The following is a 24667-nucleotide window of genomic DNA, read 5'->3' as shown; positions in this document are numbered from 1 at the left end:
CTTAAAACTTCTTCCGTTACTGCCCAAGTCACAGCAAGGTGTAGGAATAACAAAGACGCAGTGGCTTTGCTGTGTTGCCTGAAGAGATTTGTACCTCTCTGGCATAATTAATTTACTCTTACATCTCTGAGTGCCTCAACATTGTGGAATGGCTCTGCTACGGATAACAACTCCCTTCCTGTCAACCACAGCGCAGAGCAATATGGCAATGAATGCTTGAATTCCCCGATTATTGCTTTCATAAGCTCTGGAAGAGAAGGAGCGCACAGAATTTACTTTACTGATGGCAGGAATGCTGCCATTCTAACTACCATAATAAATGAGTGAAAACAAACCTGAAGTTTTTCCCCAGGCCCTTCTTGGGAAAAGAAAAAATTCCAAGTGAAGAGATCAAGATCCCTCATATTTAAGAAAATAATTGTGATATTATTATTTGGTATTCTTTTAAATTCCAATCCTGCATTGCTCATGGAACAAATAACTTGTTCAGTGCTATCTAAATTGAACACTCTAAGAAAAACAAATGTAACTTATGTTCAACAGGTAGATGTAACAACCACTCAGGAGGCCAAAGGGCCTAAGCATTTTCCTTAGATTTTAGTCTTTTTGTTTGTTTCTAATTGGGAACTTTCTATAATTCTGCAATTATATGCCTTTTGTGTTTTGGATACAGAAAATCTCAGAGCAGCATATGATGACTTTTCAGCTGAAGAGTTTTGCTAAAATTCCTGGCCTGAGACATAACTCCTGATTTCATTCTCTAGCAGCACCCTGGTGTTGAAACCAATTGAACAGCTGAGCCCCTCGTGTCCTGGATCGTGAAGTTCTGCCTGTAGGCCCCAGGACTTGCACTGGTTTCTGTGGTTAGTTGGAGAAGCTTAAAGCAGCCCTTGAAAAAGATACTGTGTTTTGCTGGATAGTCATGTTGCTAGTGAATTGCCAGGAAGATAAAGATAGTGCCCCCCACAACAAGTGGCGGCTCACCAGCATGGCAGAAGGCTGTTGGATGGAGGCTGTTTGTTAAGACCAAATGCATCACTTGAGTCGGGGAGGCAAAAGTGAATGATTCAATTGTTAATATTAAAAGTTCTATTCATAAAGATTTTCACTGACTTCAAGATTTTCTTTAGGTAATTCCTCTATTTGATTTTAAAGGGTTGTTCTAGTGTAGGTGGAAATTATATTCTTTCAGCTCAGGAACATGGCTTCATTCTGTTTCTGTTGCTTATATACATCAGAGAACTGTAGAAACTGAGGCATTACGAAGATTTTATAAAACTTCCCACATGCTCCACAACTTACAGCCTTTCTATGGGGACCCAGTAGACTGCCCCATCTTAGTACCATTTCATAGAATCATAGAATCATTTAGATTGTAAAAAAACTTTAAGATCATTGAGTCCAACCATTAACCTGGCACTGGCAAGTCCACCACTAAACCATGTCCCTAAGCGCCACATCTACCATTTTTTAAATACTGCCAGGAATGGGGGCTCAACCACTTCCCTGGGCAGCCTGTTCCAATGCTTGACCACCCTTTCAGTGAAGAAATTTTTTGTAATATCCAATCTAAACCTCCCCTGGCACAGCTTGAGGCCATTTCCTTTTGTCCTGTTGGTTGTTACTTGGGAGGAGACCAACACCCACCTCGCTACAACCTCCTTTCAGGTGGCTGCAGAGAGCAAGAAGGTCTCCCCTCAGCCTCCTTTTCTCCAGGCTAAACAGCCCCAGTTTCCTCAACTGCTCCTCAGGAGACTTGTGCTCCAGACCCTTCACCAGCTTCATTGCTCTTCTTTGGAATACAAGTAATTTTGGGGTAACATTACTTGCTTACCAAAGGGAAGAGGGAAAGAGATTTGTATATAATCTCTACTTGATTTTAGGTGTCTAGATTTTAAAAAGGAATCTTCTGTACTGGCAGCCTCTTATGATGAAAATCCATAGCAATCACTTTGTGGACCTTGATATAAAAATAATGAAGAAGATGAGCTTACTTAAAATTTTTCTTTCTTTGACTTGCAAGAACCACATCCGTGGCACGATGAATGCTTGTGAAGGGAATGTGAGGATCAGAGTTTATTATTAGGTAGGATTAGTGCTGTAGTAGCAGCAATTGCTGCAGTTTTCCTGGAAATGTAGTTAAGTCAATCTGTAATGTAGGAAGGAAGATTTAAATGATCTAGGGGACGGTTTCAATTGGGGGAAACTTCAGTGGGTCACTTTTGCTGCCAGTGGCTGTTTCATCTGATTCTGCACCGTTCTGTAAAGCGGCTGAAGCATCACCATACTGCATCTGTGGCCTCTGCTATACAAACGGCAGATATTTTCAGATAAGTGCAGATAAATTTTCTTATTCACTGAGATAAGTAATGCAAATCGGAATGTCAGTTTTGATTTATTATATTCCTAGAGGATAGTGTGCATGGGTGCTTTTCTTATGAGGCTGTCTATGCTGCAGAGAGATTTAATTTTCAGCAGGGAACGTATTATGCAGCTTATTTGATTGCAAATTTCTTTGAAGAGCTTTCAGCTTTATATTTCCCAGTTAGGTAATGTAGCTTTAGATGCTAATTGCATAATTGGCTTGATATGAGTCACACAGATTTAAGGTACAGTGTGCCTGGTCTGACTGCTTGTTAGCTTTAAGTGGCTTTGTACAACAGCTGCCCTACAACTGAATTTAACTCTTTAATTTATTGATTTCTCTTCCAAATAATTTTTGTCTGAGGAAGAAGGATTTTCTTGGTACTCAAGGAATGGTCGTCTTCATTCAAGAAGTTTTTGATACTGGAATATGCATGTTTTGTGGATTGGTGTAAGTCCTAAGTGGTACACCAGTGCTAAAATAAAGTGATTTTTAAAACTCAAAAATGAGTGCATGGCACAGAGAACATCTTCTCTACCTGTTCCTTGTGGTTTTGTTTTCCTTTAGAGGATGGTGGGAGGGATCATCTTCCAGTCACAATCTGTTTTGAAAATAGCTTCATACCTAAGATTCCTTCTTTCATCCCTCCATTTCACAGGCCTAAAAGATGCTACAGGCTCTGAGAGTGATGGTGGTGACTCTTGCAGCACAAAATCGGAAGGAGCCAATGGAGGCACGACAATCCAACCCAAAAAGGTCAAGGGTGTTGGCTTTGGAGATATCTTCAAAGACAAACCTATAAAGCTACGGCCAAGGTCAATAGAAGTTGAAAATGACTTTCTCCCGGTAGATAAGGTATGTGTCATTTCTTAATTCTCTCTTGGTGTTGATTTAAAGTTTTCATCCTAAAGTTCTAAATTTTGTTACTGGCCAAAACTTGAAGTTTTTATGGTCGTTATTTCTTAATCTTTCTGTGGACAAGATTTTGCTTTTTTTTCTTTTGCTACACACCACAAAGTGAATTCCAGTGAGGTTAGCTGCCTGTAAGAACTGTTACTTTGCTTAAAGGTTTACTTCTACATTCGTACCTCCATCTGTGTAATTGGCCTTTTTTTTTCCTACGAAAATATTACTTTAGAGAGCAAGACTGGAGAGGCTTTTCAGGTTTTCAGTTATTCATATTACAGTAAAAAAAAATATTGCTAATTCTTATGTAAACTAAGGGAGATACTGTTTCTGTGCCATTCATTTACTTTAAGGAAAGGAAGTGTTGGTAAATACCCATATACTTCAACTTAGTACTAGGTTTGTTGATTTAAAGGATGCTTTCAAAAATCACCTAGCTTTGTTTAAAGGGATTGGTAAAAGAAAAAACACATTTTTTATGGGTTTGTTCTACGTGAAGTAAAAAGAAAGTCCTGAGATTAACACTTGGGGGAACAAATTAAGTTCTGACAAATTGAAACAGACTATCTTTTTAGTTAGTCTTTGTTTGAAAGCCTCCCAAACTATCACTAAGTAAGTTAGAAACAGAGAAAGACTAGAAAGCAAAATGAGATGTTTCTAATAAACTATAAGAGGCAAACTTTTCTCTCTCTCTTTTTTTTTTTTTTTTTAACAAAAAAAGGACCAATAAGATATATTCATTAGGGAAACAAACAAAAGAGTGCATTGTTTCCTAATGATGTAAGAACTAAAGAAAAATCTGTGAAATCCTTCTTTTAAGCGAACAGTTAGATTTGCACAGCATTACTGGTATGCTGGGGAGTGTTAGGAGGCTTCCACACCTGGAGTTCTGCTATGGGCATAGTTTTATAATGTGTTTTCTTTGTCTGGAAAGTGACTATAAGAAGCTCCTGGGCAGTTGCTTTTGTTCCCAGCTGTGGCAGCTTCACGTCTTTTGAGATGTGCTTGTGCAGTTGTCCATAGAACCAGGCACTACAGTAATTACTTTTTTAGGTCTGCAAAGCTTTTAGTTTTTAACATAGATCATTTCAGTGACCTGATGTATAGCACAGCACCTGCCCCCACATCTGCCATCAGTTACTAGTGGTACAGGAGAAGAGGGGATCTGCAGAGGCATGGTGAAAACTTCTTACGTAAATTAGTTATGCTGAAGGAGATTTGGTTAATATTTTACAGGAGACTGCAATTTGCATGCTGTATGAGGAGGGTAGTGAAGAGCTGGGATAATCTAAGTAAAGGAAAGACCTTGATTGTATTACTTCTTGACCATTGCTGACTTCTTCAGAGACTGCATGGTACCCTGCTTGCCTTCTGTTTCTGGGTGGGCTTCTTAACTCAGGTGTGGGGCTTTGTGAACGTGCAGGGCTGGGAGCGGCTGAGCTGTATTCCAATGGCACCTCATCAAAAAAGCCTCCCTGGGATAGAAGACAGGGACAGGTCAGACCTGGTGGTGTTCAGTGAGTGCTAGTAAATTTATATTATAGCTAATGAACCTTCCTCCTGCCAGATTCAGGGGGTGGAGTGTAAAGTAGTGAAGTTAGCTTTGCATGGAGCCATTGTGGTATCTTCCTGCAGCACGGTTCATTTGTGAACCTGGCAGTGTTTAAAGGTGTGATTGGGCTTTATAAAAGTATGCTGAAGAATAATTTTACCAGAACATGAACTTGGTTAATAAAAGATGTCTTTTTTTTTCACACCCACCCCCCCCCACCCCCCCATTTTGGGAGGATGTTTGTTTTTATAATTTGATGGCTGCCTGTGATCTTGAACTTGCAAGTACAAGTCTTTCCTTACAATAGGAAGTACCTGATAGCAGGCAGACTTAATCTCATGTATGGCTGTACTTAAAAAACCTTTTTTTTTAAATGAACTCAGGACATAAGAAGTCCTGTATCATCAGAAAATATGTATTTTAATAATGTATCTCTACAAGAGGTGAGTTTTAAATCGTTAATTTCCTGCATCTAGGTATGTAAAAGAAATACGTGGCAGAGAAAGAAAATCACCTAAGATAAGCATACTGTTATAATTTATATTATAGTAGTGTTTATAATTGGTGTGTAACATAAGTGTTCACTTGTAAGGTGATGCATATGTAGGCACTGACCAGATTTCAAGTGTTGCATAAAATTCAGTTCTCCCGAATCTAATATAAGCAGATGAGAATTTACTAATTATAAGGCCCTGTTAATTCCGTGTAAAGGATTTCTTGTGTCTGCAGTTTACTATAATTGTAGATACCTCTACAGTAGTGATTGTAAATGGGAATGGATTAAAATAAATTACTTATCCCTTGAACTATGTTTTCATGTGAAGTGTTCGCAAAGTGGTTATGAAGTGGCCTTCATTTCATGAAGGGAAGTCTTACTCCACTTTGTAATAATGAGAAGTCTTACCCTGGTTTTTCACAAAGAACAAGTATTTGTGCAGCATAAGCCAATAAGTTTGTTACCCAGCCAAAAATTGGATATAAAATTTTCAGAAAATTTCTAAAATTTTTCCATTCTACCCACAGACCTTCCTTCCTGTGTCTTCAGATTTCTTCTATAGTTGGCATGGGTAGTGGACAATAATGGCTTTGTTCTTGTAAACGCAATCCATCATTTGTGTTTCAAGTGTGTAAATAACTGAAAGCAGTATTTTTTTTGTTGTCATTGCTTTTTTTCTGTCTAGGGTCAGGATGATTAACATTTGAGCAATGCCATTCACAGGTTTCAACACTGCGGTCTTTGCCTACTCTTAACACCAAAACGTTACCCACTGACACAACGTTTGGTTACAGCTGCAGAACATTGACTTCCCCAAATACTTGTCTCCTGGCTGCAAGAAATTCCTCCCTTGTCATTGCCATGTTCTTTGCCATTTAATGCTGGCTGAGAGCGAGAGAATCCTGCATTAAGTTTGCTGTTCCAAGCAGGGTCACATTTAGCTTAAGAGCTCTGCATACTGGTTCAAGTATGATGCAAAGTGCCAAATAGGTACAAATTTTTCTCTAGCAGTGTATTTTTTAAGGGGAGCTTTCCCCTGGTATCTGCCTTGTTCATTTACAAGTGGCCTCATTTTTTTAATAACTTGTAATCTTTTGAAGAGGCAGAAACAATGCTTTCCTCAATTCATTCTTTTTCACTCTTTTTTTCTTTTTTTTTGTTTGTTTTTATTTTAATTCTTTCTGAAATTTGGAGACTGTAAAACTTGCTGTTGCTTCTTCTTGGTACAGTTGTTGATGAAACATTTTATGTATTATTGGAATGATACTGTTACCTTTTTGATTTAAAATATTTCCTAACAACTGCTGATTTTTTTAAAGCATCAATAAATTAGTCTGAGGATTTTATAATGTGGAATTATTTATAACAAGATAATTCCTATGGAAAATCTCAGCCCCTTTTACAGAGTAATCAACAGGGTCTCATTTTGTTGGCATTATCACTTGGTGTTCTAATGTGGTTTCAGTTTTATGAATAATAAGTTTAGATCATATTTCATGCAGAGGTGATACAAATTACTGAGGTGTTAAGAAGGTTTTTACACAAATATTGGCAGGAGTATGAGGGCAGAAAGGATTGCTGACTGTGGAGCAGAGGCAGATGCCATTAGGCTCTCCTGTAAATCACTAGGCAGTTTGATGTGCTCCAAGTGCTAGCCCAGTGGTAACAATGTAGGATATAGCGGCCCTTGTCTTTTAAAGTGATCAATAAACTCTCTAACTAAAGGCAGAACTGAGGAATTGTGTGAAACCCCATTGGTTTTATTGGTGTGCAGAATTCATTGCTTTGCTGTTCTTTGTTATAAAAATCACAGAAGCAGATTATCCTAGGGAAATTAATGATGCGGTTGTGGGAGTTTAATTTGAGCAGTGCCATCAGTACTGTGCTTTTATTTTAAAAAAAAAAAAACAAACACAAAAGAATCAAATACTTTGTAGTCGTTTTCTTTGCATTTTTGCATTAATGAATGAACCACAGGCCGTGTATAGCTGGAATCAGATTCCTGAGGCTTGGCTCTGACAAATTCCCATTACTGATAGGTGTAAGTGAACTAATTTACAATGCTGCATGTGACTGAAGATGTAGCTTGCTGACAGATGAATTTTTAGAGGAAATACAGTATGCATATAGGCATGTTGTGTCTCCTGAGAAAATTCCGTATAACACTGTTGAAGTAGCACAAACTTTATGGTCAAAGAGAAAAGCTCATTTCACATGTCCTCCATCTGTTTGTGCAGATTCAAGACATTTAAACAGGTGTTTATGCTTATTTCTTTATTCCTTTTTCATTCTGTAGTAGCTTATCTATAACTTCTGTTTCTAGGTTGGACTTCCTTCCAATATGATCTTGTATGTGCTTCCGTTGTTCTAATAAGCTATGACATCTTCCTCTCCTGTGTCTAAAAATAAACCTCTAAAAGTATAGGAAAATATATTCAGCCAATACACTCCTTAGTCTGAATTAACTGTATTGGGTTGATCCGTGAGTTGAGGCTTCAGCTGGAAATGCTAAAGACCGTAATAGGTGAATATAGAGTAAGAAGTCTTAAAAAGCCATTTTTGTCTTTCTGAAAACTGCCCTTAGTTCAGAATAGACTATTGAGAGTATTTTTAACATTTTCAATTTAAGGTACATTTGTAGTTTTCTTCAGGCAAGACTTATGTAGTTGGCTAGCAGTGGTGAATTTGAGCACAGCTAGATTTCATTAACAGCCTTTGATGAGGTCACATTAGTGTCTGCCAGAGCTTAATGCAGATTATGTACTCAACCATCAAACTAGGGGATATTGCAGCCACTGTAATGATTTAATATAAAGGGGGAGGTTGTCATGGCTCTAGATCCAGCAACGTGTAAGATCTAGTTAACTGGTGCTTAGGGATCCTTCTCACTGCAAAACACGGAATTTATACAGAATTTTTTATTTCTGTGTATATTTAGTATGTTTGGGAGAGGAGAAATGGAGGAGAAGTAATGGAAGTAGACACAAGAGTTACAAGGGCTGGAAGCTCATGTCAATTATTAAGTCTACCTGTCCTTTGTAATAAGATAGAAATTTGTAAACTCTGGGTGCCTGCAAGGTCTGAATTTCTATTTTGAGCCAGTGAGCCAGGGTGAATATGTTACACTGACAGTCACATCTTTGCCACACCTGTTCTGTCAGGTCCTGCCTAGCTGCTTGTAGAAAACATTATTTGTCCTTAATTTTCAGTTGTCATTTAAAAAGAAGGCTTTGAGAGATGCAAGTTGTAGGTTCCTCCTGGCATTTCTAAACCGGCTAATGATGCATGGCCAGCACTGGCTGTGTGGGCTGTGCGCGTCAGTCTGTGCTTGCGTCTCTGTTGCATGGCTTGCTGCTACTTACTTTTCTCCTCCAGTGACTTTGGAGGTGCTTGCTCCCTTAACAGAAATGTTGAAGCCAGTGTTTAGAATACTGAGATAATGAAAAAATGGATGTGAGCAAAACCACCTGGTACTGAATACAAATGCTATTAAAAATGCCTGCTGAGGCAGAGAGCGTGCAATGTGAGTATCAAGTGTGTCTACACACACTTTGCACTTGAAGGCACAGGTTTCTGGCATTATTTATTCAGACACAGCCATCGGTGATGGCAGCAGCAGTCGTGGCAAGCAGCAGCAGCGTCAAATTCTATGTAGGAACAGGGGGAAGCGCTCAGCTGTTCAAGCAGCATTTGTGTTTTGCTTTGAAGTTGCTGTCAGCGTAGTCTGGTATCCCTTTCCTAACCATTTATTCTGGTGCCATCTTGTGAAGAAAGCTACAGGGGAAGAAAGACCCTGACGCCTTCTGCAGTTGTCATGAGAGCAAGGCTGCCTGCAGCAAAGGCTCACTACTTCACCGGTGTAACTTTCCATTCCTTAAGTTCAGGATCTATGTGTTTTTTTCATTATGCCAAAAAATAGCACACATCTGCAAATGGTGGCTGATGTTCATGAGGCAGTGTAGACATTAGAAATAAATTCTGTAGAAGATTGTTACTCTTTCTGGAGTAACTAATTCACAGGAATAAGAATGAAGGGTAGGGGAAATATGACTGGCTCATGAAATGAGGGACAGTGGAAGAGCAGCATGCCCCTTTCGGGGAGTCTGACTCAAAGCAGGACTTGGTACCAAGGGAAGAGAACGGGAAATGAAAAATTAAGTTTAAAGGAGGAACAAATTCTATAATGTTGTCTGGCAATGAGTCTCTGCTGAGTCACTGAACTGTGCTATGTGAGTGAAGAGTGACTCCTGATCGCCTGTGCACTTCCTGCCCTCCCCTGCTGTTCCAGTAGATACCTGCGCCTTCGTTTTCTCAGTTTGGTTTGTAAAATGTCCAAGCTGCCTGAACAGGGTTGTCCAGGTATTGGTGGCATGGTTCAGCTTTCACATCAGTCTGCACTAGCAGTTTTTGGCAGAGGAGGTTACCCACACAGTGGTTTGTGCTGCTTGTGACATTTTTTAGGCTTTTGGTTTTAATAAAGCAGCTATTGGACTCTAAAGAAATGCAAGCTAGTCGATGCCCATGCCACGAGACTTTACATGTATATTGTTGGTCCTTATTCAGAGAAGATTTGTCCATACAAAAAGAACACATCAAGCATATGCATGAAAACATTTTCAACGTGTTCCTGACTTGAGCTGCTTGAAGAACATCTAAAAATAGAAGCGGAGTAATGTAAGAAGTATTGATAGCACCAGAAGATACTCATAAAAGCAGCGTGGAAAGTCTGATCTGTTCTCCTGGGGCACAGCACTGGGCTTCTGCCAGAACAGTCCTCCTGGAAGAGTGCTCTCTGGGAGGGAATACTGGTTTTTCAGTCATGGTTTTGATTAGGAAATCTTAGGATGCTGCAGTCTGGAAAACAGGATGTGTAGGTTTAAGCTAATGCAATTTTATTTCCTAATAGGGACACAATAAAAGTATATATGTTGTAAGTTGCTCTGGATCAGCTGATGATCGTTAGCTTGCTAATCACAGTAAATCTCTGTATTTCAGTTGGGTCTGTACCATTACCAAGCTTTATACCTTGAAAAGCTTTTTATAAGAAGAGTCATTAAAAACCCCCGAATACTGTGCTTTAGTAGTTCAAAATAAAGCTGATTTTCAGAGTTCCAGAGATACTTGATGGAGACATAAACTGAATTTCTAGGAGAGATTTGTCTCATGTTTCAACTTCAGTATGGAGAAAATGCTTCAGAAAGTAACAGTACTGATATGCAAGCTAGCTTTTTTTTCTCTCTGATGAGCTTCAAGAGAACTGGCTCACGAGCTAATACAATATGGTATGTCTAATAACAGCAGTAAAATCTACATAAGTAAAATCTAATTGATATAAATTGATACAAAAAGATTTACATTAATGTAACCAAGGCTTTAGGTATAAACAGTTTTATAAGCTGTGTCTTAGTGTTTCTAAGTAAAATAACTTTTTTTGCTTGCCCCAGTTGGATTTTGTTAGATAATATAACTAATTTTTAATTGCTATGTCTGAGTTGTTCTTTTAACTTTGAAAAGATTATAAAAATTATAATGAAATGAGATCTGATATTCTTAGCACACATGAACTTTGAAAATTAAGAGAACAAACACAGTTATGCAAATCAATAAAATAACCCTCCTGACTTTGGAAATTACATGAGTAACTTTAAAAATACTGCTGAATGGAAACCAAACTGAATATAACCTGTAAAGTAAAATTTATACACTCATCTTTTGCTGTCTATTAGCTTCATTGGTTTGTGAAATTTTTCTGAAATGGTTTCCTTTTTGAAATGTTCTCTACTCTAGAATTATTTTTACAAAGTCATGCCTGATTGTAGTATTTATACTTTTAAATACTCATAAAAATTATAAATGTTTTACAGATTATTCTTCTCTCTTAAAACAAATACCAGTAATTGTGTGTTTTCTGGAACTGAAATTAATGACATATTGTAATATAACTTGAAAATAATTTGGGATTGGAAAACAGAAATCCTCAGGAAGGAGGTTGCAGGTCAATAGGCCTTCAGACTTGCTCTGAATCACTCCTGAACCTGTTCTGCAGCATGGTGCAAGCCCAGGGAGTGTTGCTGCAAGAGATGTTGCCTTTTCTGTAAGCCATCATCTCTTGCTCATTTCCATTCTTTAAAATATCCTTGTATTTCTTCTGGAGATTTGTACTTGCAGTGGTGGTCTAACTCAGATTGGTTTTGTTTTGCTTTCAGTATAAGGCCAAAGGGGATCTCATAGATCATCTAATCCAAGCCTCTCAACTGGATTAAGACCAAATATATATAAATAATCTCCAGGGGATGGCTGGTTTTTAAAAAAGCATCTAGTAAAGAAAATTGTGTATCCTCCCTGTGTTCTCATATTTCACTGTTGTAGCAGAAAATATATTGCAATATCCTGGCTCTGTAAAATAACCCTTTTCTTATTCTTTTTTGTAGGAACCATGTTGAACAATTTATTGTCTTCCTCTTTAAAATCTACATACTGTCTTAAGTTCATCATGTCCTTCCTTACACTGTTTCTTAAAACCAGAGAGGACCAAATTTTTTGCTTTATCTTTTTAATGTATGAGTTCAGAGGCTTTTTTTCTTGTCCCATAATTGTTTTGGCACTCTCATGAGAATGCCTCTCTCAAGAATGGGCTGTGCGTCTATAGGGAATGTGTTGAGTGTGCCTAAGTATGTCCATAGTAGATGTGTTTGTGTGTAAATGCTTACTGAATAACATATAAGGTCAAATGGGAGTGAGTGTATATTATCTTGTGGCTTTGTTAAATATAAATCTTTAACTTCTTTCACATTATCTGAGAAGCCCACGGTCTGTTTCCCTCCCCTGCCCTTTTGCAATCGTTTTAAAGTTGAATGTTTGTGAGGAGGCAACATTAAAAATTTATAAGATTTTCATGGAACAGAGCATCATCTTAATATTTCAGTTTCTTGGTCATCCTTCTTTAAAAACAAAAGCCGAAACAAAGGCATAAATAACATGAAATTTCAGCTTATTTAAAAAAAAAAAACAACACAGGGGCTAATACACTCAGAATTTGTCATAAGCTTATTTTCTTGTAGAGTTGTTTACAAAACGTTCTGCCTGAGCTGTTCACAAAAAGTCTGTAGGTCCTCGCTCACATTGCCTTTCCTAGCTGTCGGTCTTAAGAAACTAGGCTGGCTTGGGAAAGGAGAGGAAACTTCTTGCTGTGAGTGAGCAGAGGTAGGAAAAGCTCCAGATTTCCTGTGAAACAAACAAGTGGAACCTTTGTTTCCCCGGGATGACCCAGAGTGTGAGTCAGTGTCAGGGCTGGGCTCCTGCTCTCGCTGAGCTCATGCAAGGAAGAGGCAGGACTCCAGGGCTGCTCTTGGACACTTGGAGCTGCTGAAAGGCAGCTTGGCTTCACAATGGGAGAGGAGGTATTTCTTTTACAATTAGTTGGGTGTTTTTTTCTGTGGCTATTTAAAACTGCATCATAATATATATTCTGCAGAGCACAGGATTCAACTGCAGGGTTCTTTGGTGGTTCTGCACACTTTGTAGATGCTGGGTAGGTAAGAAGAAAAGAAGGAAGAAAAGTGCTGGGGATCCTGAAGTCCATTTCTGCTATAGAGGACCATATTATAATAGGGGGTTACTTTTGTGTGAAAACATATTCTGTCCTGGCTCTGTTTAGCTAAAGTTTTTTTCCTTTCAGGCTGTTTTGGCCATTAAACTTGCACAGATGTTTTTTATTTCTATATGATTTGGTTTCAAGTTTCTTACTCTAAAGAATAATGTAACATTTCAGTTAACCAAGACTAGTTGGACAGTCTTTAGGATGTGCTCTTTCAAATGTTTGCTTAGTAAACAAAAGTTCACCTCCACACACATCTTTTTTTCCTTCCTAAATGCACTAATAAAACTGCACTACTTTTTTTTCTTTTTTTTTTTTTTTTTTACTTATTCCTCTTCTGTGTGAGGTGACATTTGGAGTTTTTTGTACAAATGAGGAAAACTGATACAGATGATTTTTGGAGAAAATGATCTTGGGATAATAAAATCTAAATGGAAATTAGCCTTTCCTTCAAGAAAAAGCAAGGAAAACTGGAGTCAACTGACGCTTGTAAAATTTTATAGAAAGCTGAATGGAGAGACACCAAGTAAACTGTTTAATGATTTACAGATACTTTGGGGACTCTCAGTAGAAAAATGTAAATTTCTCTCAACTTTGGCTTTTCACAGCTGAAGTCAGTAAGCTGTGTGCAGAAATGAAGCTCCAAGTTTTCTGAGTTGCTTTTTTTCTTAAAATGTGCCATGTGTCTTCCTTTTTTTCTGCCTTAAAAAAAAAAAAAGAGAAAGGAGGAGAGGAGGAGTGCAACGGATCATAGACCAGCCAGGCACTTGGTGGGATAAGAAGTCTGTAGTCCAATTTCTAAGATGCCTTTTTAACTCCTTGTGTGTGTTTCTATAGGAGGTCAGTGGCATTTTGTGTTTCTAAAATGGTTCTTAGATACTACAGATGTGAGCTTATATTATTACAGTTAGTTGACTAAATGCTGCATAAAACCTTCCCAGTAAAAACCAGGGAGGGGGGAAAGAGAACTCAGCCTCTGGGGATAAGTCCTGAGGCAACAGCAACTGGTAGCCAAGCAGGGGCTGCTGGTGGCTGCTTTCTGCTGGGCGCTGCACTGGCCACCCAAAGAGCAGTAGATCTCCATATGTACAGCTGACAGTTTCTTTTGCAGCAGTCTCTGTACTTAAAGCATTTGCTGAAAACAAAAGCTGAAACACATGATACTAGTAATTTTCCATTTGTGTTTTGAGTTTCGGAGCTTCATTCAAAGGAAAAGAGATGAAATTCCAGTCAGTTGAAAGAGAACTGGATGGAGATGCTAATGTATTTTGCTTTGTGACTTACTGCTCTGCAGTTTTCCATGTAAGAGTTTAAAATATCTCCCTGGTTTTCCTCAGTGAATTCTGCCCTGATTTTGGTGATGCAAGGTAGAGGGGGAAAAACACCCACTAAAAAATGAAAATTACTAATAATCTAAGGAGAAAAGAAGAAATAAAATGTAAAAATAGAAGAAATATTTGCTATCGGCACTAACTCTGGGACTATCTGCCTGACAGTATGTGTTTAGTCTTTTTTTAAAAAATCATTGAATTTAAGAAAATTGAACAGCTACTTGACAGTTTGTTGTTAGCTTTCACAAAAGAGCAAAGAAGTATTGATGCCATTTTAAAAAGGAGGATATTAAAGAAGAGCCATTACCTGCTTACTGTTTTCCTAGGGGTTTTGGTTTGGTTTTTTGTTGTTTGTTTTTTGGGTTGGTTTTTTGTTGGGGTTTTCGTGGGTTTTTTTGAGATTAAAGTAGCTGCACTGCTTTCCTTACTGCTGCAAAAGGAAGTGGAGATGTAGCAGTTGTAAGGTTCATTAATTTTTGTAAAAGAGGGAGGTTTCATAACAGCAGTTTCTGCTGGATGGCACAATCTGGATCATGCTAGTTACCAACTGCAATCTAGACAGGCACGATTCTCCTGGGAGAGTAGGAAGGAATTTCATTCACTCAGTGCAGACTGACTAAAAGATTATTCCTAGAGGAGATAGAAATTAATTGTGAATTGCAACTGCAAACGTTAAAATTCCTGGCAAGGGGTTAAGGGGACATGGTCCTTTACATTTGTGAGAGCCACAGTCAATAAAAGGGCAAAATGAAAAATAAATAAAGCAGCAAAGAAGACTTACCTGCCCCAAAAAATAATTTCATTACAGAAGCACATTCTAGCGTCGTAAATCTGCAGCTTGAGGAAGAGAGAAAATGAGCTTGTTCATACTGCTCATTTTGATGTGCATGCTTTCAGTGCTTTGAGATGAGGCAGTTGGGAGCATGCTGTGTGGGTTCCATTCTGTATTTGATTTTTTTTTCTAATTTAATTTGCTGAAGTGTTCTCACTCATCGATGATTCTGAGATGTCTTCCTGCATTTGTTTCAGCAGCATCTACCTAATCTAATCTCTTAAATTCACTTTCTCACCATTAACCTTTTAGGAAGGTAGATTTATAGTTCATTAATGGTTTGAAACCAACAGCCTGACAGCATCAATTGTCAAGATTCCAAATTGTACAGAAATCTGAATGTTACAAAGTGTGCAAGTTAAGACACATAAGTTTCTCTCCTGTCCAGCACATCAAGCCTATTGGTAGAAAAAAGCCTCTCCACTGGTGTTCCCTGCCCATAATTTGAAATTTTAAGAACTTGTCAAAATACGAAGCTACAACAGCTTTAGAGTCTGAGCTCACCTGTGAGTAGAACAGGTTTAACTTTGGCAAATGGTGATGTAAAAAGCAAAATGTGCACTATTCTGGTCTCCAAGCTACCCAGAGTTGTAATGAAAATGATGTTTCACTGCTCATATTCATGTTTTTGTTCCTACCCCCCTTTTCTGTCCAAGAAGTTGTATTTTACCTACTTATTTCCTTTAATGTTATTTGAAATAGCACATATTTCTCTGGTGGCTTGCACAACACTAACGAAGATAATCTTCATCTGTGGTTTGTATAGACTGCTGGTGGTCTGCTAAACACCTGGTAGTTTCAGCACATGGATAGCTGGATGGGACATTTGGTGCTGGCTCAGGACATTTCTTAATGGAGCTCAACAGCTGGAAACAAGAACTAAAGTAATCTTCCATTTAAGCAGTTCTGAAATTGCTGAAGAGATGTTTTGTCGTCATATATGGGAAGTTAGGAGTCTGTGAAACACTGATTGATTAGATGTCTTCCCCACTATGAAGGTTTGGGACTTTTTAATTCAAAAACGTAAATTGCATGAATGTGGAGAATATAAACAGTCAAAGCTCAGCATAAACATCAATATTGTCACGGAGGGAGCAATGTGTATTCATACACTGAAATATTGTGCATCTGAAGACGTCTTAAATCTCTAGCATTTTCTCAGAGTAAGCTGGAGACCGTTAAAGCCTTTTCAGACTGCTTGACAGACTCAAATTTATTCAGGAGGTTGGTAAGTTGTTACAAGCGCTTCACTGATAGTGTTGTGCTAAACATCATCTACCTTATGGGTCAGAAAAAGTTTGAGGCAGCTAAACAGGAAATGCAAATACATACTTCTGTCCTGTGGATTTGTCGTCTTCCTTACTTTTTCATTATTTCAATAGCTGACTGTCATTCCAGTGTTTGCTTTTTATAATCTTTTAGGCTTACAGTAGATTTCTCTGCTTCTGTGAGAACTACAAAAGACAGCCCAGGAAAGCAGACTTGCATATGCCATAAAGCATTTTTTAGCTCTGAAATTTCTGCATTGAAAATTTTTGTAGTGGCCTACAAATCAGAGGATTTAAATTAACCTGTAAGAGTTACTGCTTTATAATTTTGAAGACTTTTCTAATTATTTGCACCATATATCTTTGTTCTCCCTATGGTTTTGCTTTCTTTTTAACTGGAAAACTTAGTTTGCTAGTATTTGGGGGAAGAGAGGAGCTGGAAGAATCCTTTGAAGTCTCCCTTGTATAATGACTTTGGTTTTATGTCACCTTGTGTTATTTAGATTTACTTTCCAAAGTGTACTGTATTCAATATTCCATATCCATATGTTAAAGAATGAGATCTCCAGTAAACTGAAAGATCCTGAGACATTTGTAGTTCAGATCAGAACTGTGCCTGGGCTGGTATCATGCCTCCAGTCATATTCAATACTGGGAGCCTAGGAAAAGTGTGTGAGAACAGGGTAAACATGCAGAGAAATTCCTGCAGTGAGTCTTCACAGCCTTTAGTCATTTTGAACTTTGTGGTTGCTAACCCTAATGGATTTTTGTTCCTCATCAAACCAAGTAGCCACATTTTCATTGCAGGTAACATGTTAGCATCTATAACTCCTGTGAAAGAGTTCTACTCACTGGATGACACATGGGAAAGAGTTACCTCCCTGCACTTTAAATGTGGTACCTGCTAATTTCATCTGATAGCCCTTAATTTTTATTACTGGAAGAGATAACGAGTGAGTCCTCCCTAACTACCTTCTGAATGCTCCTCCTGGTTTTTATAGGCTTGTGTTAAATCACCCGTGTGAATCTTTTTTTCCAGGATGAAGAATCTGTTCCATAGGCTTGATCAGTCTTTGTGACTTTCTGTCTTTTCCGGTTGCTTTAGGGACTGAGATGGGTTATGTCTGAGGGGGAAAGGAGGAACTGCACACAATGATAAAGGTGTTGGATGGATTTTTACAGCATTTTGATAGTGCTTTCCGTTGTTCTTCATTGCTTTCCAAAGCATTAACACCTAGTGTTTCAAAGCACAGAATTTCTGTCTAAAGATAGCATTTCTCCTCCAAACATGTCATTTTACTTCTATCTGAACTGAATTTCTGTCTTTTGTCTTTTCTGGATATCTGTGAACATGTGAAAAACAAGAGCCTTGATCTAGATCCCTGAGGGATTCTGCTGGTTACCGTGATGAAATCCTGCCTTTTGTTTCCTATCTTTTAATCTGTTACTTGTCCAAGTTAAATCTTTTTTTAAAAGGATGAATAGTAAACTCTTTTTAATGTCAGTTTTAGTTTTTAGTATGCACTTAGGTTTACAAATTCAATCTTCTTCAGGAGCCAGGACCAGCAAACTTTTTATTTGTGTGTTTTAATGAAAATTGCTGTGAAATGGCTGTGTAAAGTAGGAAAGATCATACTGGACTTGCATAAAGACAGCACTGTATTCCTGTAACACCAGTATTTATTGATTAGATAGCTGGGCTTATAGATTTATTGGTAAATCTATAGGTAGATCTGTAACAGGCTGCGCAAGGAGTTAGTGGAATCACCATCCCTGGAAGTGTTTAAAAAACATGTACATGTGGTGCTTAGGGACACGGTTTAGTGATGGACTTTGGCAGTTCTGGGTTAACGATTGGACTTGATCTTAGAAGTCTTTTACAACCTAAATGATTCTGTGATTCTATAGGTAAGTAGATATAGATAGATAGATAAAGAAAATTCTGTCTATAGCTTAGCTGGCTGCAGTCCTAGCAGGTAATATGCATGGACTACACAACTAATGTATTTAAAAATAGCAACTATAATGGGATTCTATTGACTGAATTTAGATGTCTGCAATGCTTCTAGTACTCAAGGTTTCTTCACAGCCTGTAGACTAAAAGGCATTGTTAGGACATGACCTTTCCTATCCCAAAGGAGAAGTCCAGATGAATTATATGCTAGAAGGGCTGTTTGCCTCCAGTGACAGAAGGGAAGCCTGCAGTGACTGACCCCTGTGTACACATCTGGCTCATAGATGATGTTTAAGTGAAATGAACTCCATCTTGAATAACAACTTCAGAACAACAACATATTGTCGTTTTGTATCTCATTGCCAAAACCAGCTGAATGCCACTGTACCAAGAAGTCTAACCAGCTTACATGTAAAATGTGATAGACTCACATGGAGTTACAACACAAGGGTCTGTATGAAACCCTAAATTTTAAGATTTCCTAGTTTTTGAATTGCTAAGAAATAATGTTAAATGAGCATTAAAATAATAAATAATTGTGAATAACATATTAAATAGATTTTTTTTTAATAGAAGATACAAAATAATAATACAAGTTTAATTGTAGCACCTAGTGCTTTCTCCTAAAAAAAAAAAAAAAGACACATCTGGAAAATCTACCAAGAACTTACTATGCTGACCTTTGTTTCTTATTCATTCTCCCTTTTTCTTTTAAAGAACTTTTTCCTGAAAAAAAAATTAGACATTTAATTGTTGCTATTAAATAAAATGTGAAGATGTAACAAACTCTGAGCCATCAAGGAATGTCAGCATACATTGATTAAATCATCCTGGTCTTCCTCTCTCCCTCCCTTTTCTGCTGTATGTAATCCTTCACAGTGGCACGCCAGAGGGAGTACAGGCTTGCCATTTTGTCTTCATTTTGCCATGAACATTCAGAACCACATAAATCATTCCTTGTCTATCACAAGAAGTGATTTTCTAGATCTTCTCTTTACATGATTTCCAAATACTTTTTGATGTAGTTGTAAAGCACCAGTAACTTCTTCTATTATTTCAAAAGTTACAATTAATTTGAAAAATAAAATAGTTTTTAATCAAAACAAATTTGACTATTCCTTAAGTATTCAAAGCATTTTTTATTAGACTTGATCTAGTTTAAGCAATTTAACTGATGATAAGAGGTAGTTTTGTTTATTTTTTTCAACTGCAATAAAGGAATACATCTGAAGAATAGTCGTTAATGAATCAGAAAATAAAGCCCAGAAAAATCATGCTTTGTTTTAAAATTTCCCATGTTTGAGGACCTCTGTGCTGTTTGCTTTGCTTTGTTTACTTGCTTGCTTGCTTGTCTGCTTGGATTCCGGTGCCATAACAGTGGACGACAGATACAGCAGTTGTAAGATGCTCTGACATTCAGTACTCTCTTTCTAGGGCACCAAGCAAACTGAGGGTGGTGTAATGTAATCACAACCTGTTCACCATTTTTCTGCAATGAAAACTATTGTAGTAGGATTTAGACTGAGATACTATGTTTGTCCCGGTTTTTTTCTCTTTTACTTTTAAGAAGTAACTTTTGTATTTGGTAAAAATGTATCGGTTTCTGTGTGAACCCTAGGAAACATTTCCCCCCCCCCCCTCCCCCCCCCCCCCCGAATACTTTTAGGTTTTCTGCATATGCATTCTAGTTACAAAAGCCTTTAACATTCAAGTAGGATATATTTGCTGACTACTTGAACATTACTTCCCTCTGAAGCAGTGCTGGCATATAGTAGCCAGTTCCCAGAGGATGGATGTTCATGAACAGTTACAGGGCCTCCACCTCTTCGCTGTTGAATTCAGACAACTTGTCTGCTTTGGCCAAACTTGTTAATTATGGTAAGAGTCATGCTGGTGGCTGAAGTTATGTTAATTTTCAAGGAGCTCCAGTGTGATGTAGGCTTTGCTCTTTTGCCTTGTAAGACCAGGATTTTATATGGAGGGGCATCTTTTCTTTAGAGATGTGTTGATTTTGTCTAGGCAGGGAGAATTAAGGTGCAAGTGGTTCATATGCCTTTCGCAGCGCCTAAATACAGGGGTATTCAACCTTGCTGTAGAAGGGTAAAACCTTTCACGGGGAACATGTTTTTCAAAAGAAAAAAACTGTTTATTTCTTTACAAAGATATGCTGTAATTCCAAAGGCCTATGCTCATCCAAGTCCAAAAGTTATCTAGTATAGACATCAGTTGGAAGAACTGCACCTAAGTCTGCTGGAATATGGACTAAGTGTGAAAATGTGTTATTTTCAGATTGTTCAGTGGAAGATAATGTAGCTTGACTACGTGGAAAGAAGCTATAATATGAATTTTTAAAAAAACCTTTGCTTTGTTGTCTGCATTCTGTGAAAGTTTGCCTAACACCCCACTAAAAATGTTCTGTGGGTGTGTGCCACATCTAATCCTGTGGTCAGGGCGGCTATTCTTTATGGAGGTATCATCTGGTATGTAGAGCAGAGTACCTGAGTGTCATTCATATTTCGGTTTTTGAGTGATGTAAAGGCTAGCACTACCGCCACCTTTCCTTGGGTTGCCCTGAGCATAGGCAAAATGTGATATGCTGGCCCTAGGAATTATTAAAGCACACTGAGATGCTCACCATGCTTTCCTGATGAGCTTAACCTGGTATAAATGAGCGCTGCAACTAAGAGCTGTACCTTACCCCTATGGCCATAAATTTTTCTATCCCAGTTCTACCCAAATGTTTGTGCAGCTGTTTAGTGAAGCAGATAACATTAAAACTCTCTTTTGTTCTTCCTTCCCTTCTGCAATACTTTTTAATGTGGATCAATTCCCTCCTCTCCCCTTGCAGATATGCTAATGTTGTGGCAGAGGGGAGAAGTGGTGGTGGGATTCTGCAGCCAAGGGTGGCTCCCCAGGGATGTGGCTGCTTTGGTGGGTGGGCTTTGGTGTTGACCGACCTTTTCCCCCTCTCTTGCTCACAGCAAGTGAATTATGAGACACCTGCGTGACACCAATTATGAGACATCCTGTCTCTCTGCTTATACTCAGAGTAAACTAGGAGCAGAAGACTAAAAAGGATGTTGGTTGCCTGTGCTTGTGACATTCTGGTTGTAACTGAGGACTTGATTTGTCCTGGTTTCCTGTCCCATTCTTTCACCTAACCTAGTTTTAAGGAAATTACCCTGTGTTGTGGAGGCAATGCCCTCATGGATGATGTCAGTAGAAATGCATGCAGCTTGGGCAGTTAGGGCTCTCTCTCTGTATTAGCTGGACATGCATTGGGCAAATGTACCCATCTAGCTGGTATTAAAAAATACTAATAATTATAGTTCAGGAGCATATGGATGCTATTTCTACCAAAGCACAGCTGGGTAAAAGTAGGGACAGAGGAAGAAACTGTTTTAGATGACTGAGGCAATCAAATATGCAGGTGGGTGCTTAATCACAATTTCCCTAAAAAATTTTTGTTTTCTCTATAAACCTTCCTTAAAATTCACATTACCCTCTTTGAAGTGCCATGTGGTGACCCTTTCGGAGAAGTGTTAACTCTGTCCTTTTGGGAAACCCCAGGATAGCGATACTTGATCATCCTGTCACAGAAAGAACTTTATGTGGAGTTGAATGTTGGTATCATGGGAAAAACTGTAATCCTGGACATTTCTTTTATTTTCTGTCTGACAGACTAAGGGCATTCTGACATCTGAAAGCCTTTGAGATTTTTATATTTGGGCTCTTTCATTTTTATATTATTTTTTTTTAAGGTAGACCAGGTAGGATGGATAAAGGACTTGATGATGTTCCTTAAGCACTTGAAGCATGTTAAAAAAAAAAAGAAATTAATTTGGCTCCCCCTGCACACCACCAGCGCTGTCCATAGTCAGTGAGAAAATTTCTTATGCTTCTGTTCATCCAGAGCTGGAAGAATTTAGTGACCATTTCTGCTTTATGAAAAAATGTTCTCACTGTGGTGGTTTGACCTTGGCTGGATGCCAGGGGCACACCAAGCTGCTCTATCACTCCCCTCCTCAGCAGGACAGGGCAGGAGAAAATAAGATGAAAAAAAACCAAAAGCCTTGTGGGTCATAATAAAGGCAGTTTAATAAAGCAGTAGCAAAGGCCACACACAGAAGCAAAGGAAAACAAAAGATGTTCTTCCCTACTTCCCATCAGCAGGTGATGTTCGGCCACTTCCCGGGAAGCCGGGCTTCAGTATGTGTAGCGGTTGATCTGGAAGACGAATGTTGTAAATAACGAATGCCCCCCTCCCTCCTCCTTTCTCTTAGCTTTTGTTGCTGAGCAGACACCATATGGTATGGAATATCCCTTTGGTCAGTTTGAGTCAGCTGTCCTGGCTGTGTCCCTCCCGAGATCTTGCCCACCCCCAGCCTGCTGGTGAGGGGGGAAGGTTGGAGAGACAGCCCTGGTGCCGTGCAAGCACCGCCCAGCAGCAGCCAAACCCCTGGTGTGTTACCAGCACCTTCCTAGCTACCAATGCAAGCACAGCACTGAGGGATGCTATGGGGACATAACTCCATCTCAGCCAGACCCAATACACTCAGTTACAAAATGGACTGTCAAAACTACATTAAAGAGTACAGCTTTTAAATTGTCACAAATAGTGGCCTTGGATTTGCACATAAACATAGATTAAAAAATTTGCAGGCATATAAACATCATTCAGAAATACTAATTGAATGTTAAAAGGAAGCATTGTGGTTCAGGAAACATGACATGTTTTTCCCCTGACCTAATCACTGAGGTTTAAAGAAATTCTAAAGGTTCTTAAGATACGTAACTGTCTTTTCCTCCCCTCTATGAAATATTAGTGCATATTGTACTATTTTCACTATTCAAACTGACAAATTATGTTAAGCTAAAAACATTAGTGTTTCCAGCTCATACAGCCCATTTTTAATAATTCTTTAGTGTCTGATGTATTCCTTAAGAATATCTTCATTGAGTTACATTTCAAGTAGCAGTTCCGACATATTTTATCTAGGGTAAAGACCTCAATGCACTTTCCAGAATAAATACAGTAATTTATTTTTTTTCCCGTATTCCTGAGTAAATAAGCTGTTGCTTTGAGAAGCCTGTATTTGTTAAGGGGGAGTCAAAGGATAAATATGTTCCTTTAGTGCAAAGAAGTAAACCAAAATCTTCTGTATGAACCTAGCTGGTGCACAAGTGACAATTCAATTTGAATTTTCATATTAAATGTTATAGAGACACAAGACCTGAATAACAAAAGTAAATGGACAAGTCAGTTTTTCAACAAGGGAAAATCCTGAAATACAATTTTTAAATACCCTGAAGAAAGAAACTTAATCACAGGTCTACTTTTCTTCCTCTGGTCAGGGTTGAATAGTTGTAGGGAAGGGCCATAGTGCCTTCAAGTGAGAAAACCTCACTTGTATACTGCCTGTTACATGCTCGGTTCTCTTGTGTTAATCTCTGCTGTTTTAAGGATTGCAGCTGAGCCAAAATACATAATTGAAAGGAAATGAGATTGTTTATATTGTACTGCAACCTCATTCACGTGATTTCATGTGCTACCTCAACCACTTTTGTAATCGCTGTTAATTTAGTATCAGAGGAAACTGGTCTGCAGTGATGTTGATTTGCAGTGTACCAAACTGCCATCAAGGCGTCTTCTGCTAACTGAACTTGTTATTTAATGCTAGATTTCCCTTCCGTTGTCTCCATAAAACCAAGCATTGATACTGGCAGGTTGCTGCTAAATCCGTCTCATCCCTCTGAATATCTGTACACCAAATCATGGTCATTATTCGTGCTTTTATCAGCTGTTTCTGCAGCAAGAGGGCACTTCATCCCCTTTCATCTTTAGGGTTCACTTGTCAGGCGATTAGGGGGATTTGTGTCTGACAGCTAAATAATCTAATTATACTCGCCTTGCAGAAATAGTGGGATCAAGGTTCTGCCTGTTTTGTTGATATGTTCTGTTGTGTGTTTGGGAGTCAGCCTAGGCTTGGAGTCAGGAAATATGAACTCTGTTTCCACCACGTGTTTCTTGTGTGACAGGACTAAGCAAGTCAGAGTGATATCTGCAGCGTAATGTAAGTGGAACAAAGCTGACTGCCACCATCTAGAAATGAGATTTATGGTAATCAGCATACTGGAGGAAGATAAAGGGGAACTGAAATTGTACTCTTCAGAAGTTTCTCTGAACCACCAGGCTGGAGATACAGAGGCAGAGGGGATAATGCTGCCCTTTTTGCTGGTGCTGAAACCGCTCTGCAGCCAAGAATTCGAAATATACAGGGCCAGAGAGGAAATGCAGAACGTCACTTGTCTTTGCAGCCTGGTATTCGGACAGTGCTGGGACGGTGTCATTATGGGCATTCTGGT

General features: G+C 38.5%; 1 protein-coding gene across 6 annotated transcripts in view; it reads left to right on the top strand.

Moving 5' to 3' along the window:
- Positions 1 to 24667, top strand: part of SH3KBP1 (SH3 domain containing kinase binding protein 1) — a 232069-nt gene that overhangs the window by 139874 nt on the left and 67528 nt on the right. For 5 of the 6 annotated variants that reach the window (XM_055801265.1, XM_055801264.1, XM_027778946.2 and 2 more), the window contains one exon: positions 3024 to 3220. In XM_055801265.1, the coding sequence (XP_055657240.1) occupies positions 3024 to 3220 (197 nt within the window). Of the gene's footprint in view, positions 1 to 3023; positions 3221 to 12593; positions 12720 to 24667 lie in introns of those variants that run through there. The other variant, XM_027778947.2, reaches the window with a different exon arrangement.

This window comes from Falco peregrinus, chromosome 4 (assembly GCF_023634155.1).
Source record: "Falco peregrinus isolate bFalPer1 chromosome 4, bFalPer1.pri, whole genome shotgun sequence".
Taxonomy (NCBI): domain Eukaryota; kingdom Metazoa; phylum Chordata; class Aves; order Falconiformes; family Falconidae; genus Falco; species Falco peregrinus.
This window is presented reverse-complemented; position numbering and strand designations above follow the sequence as displayed.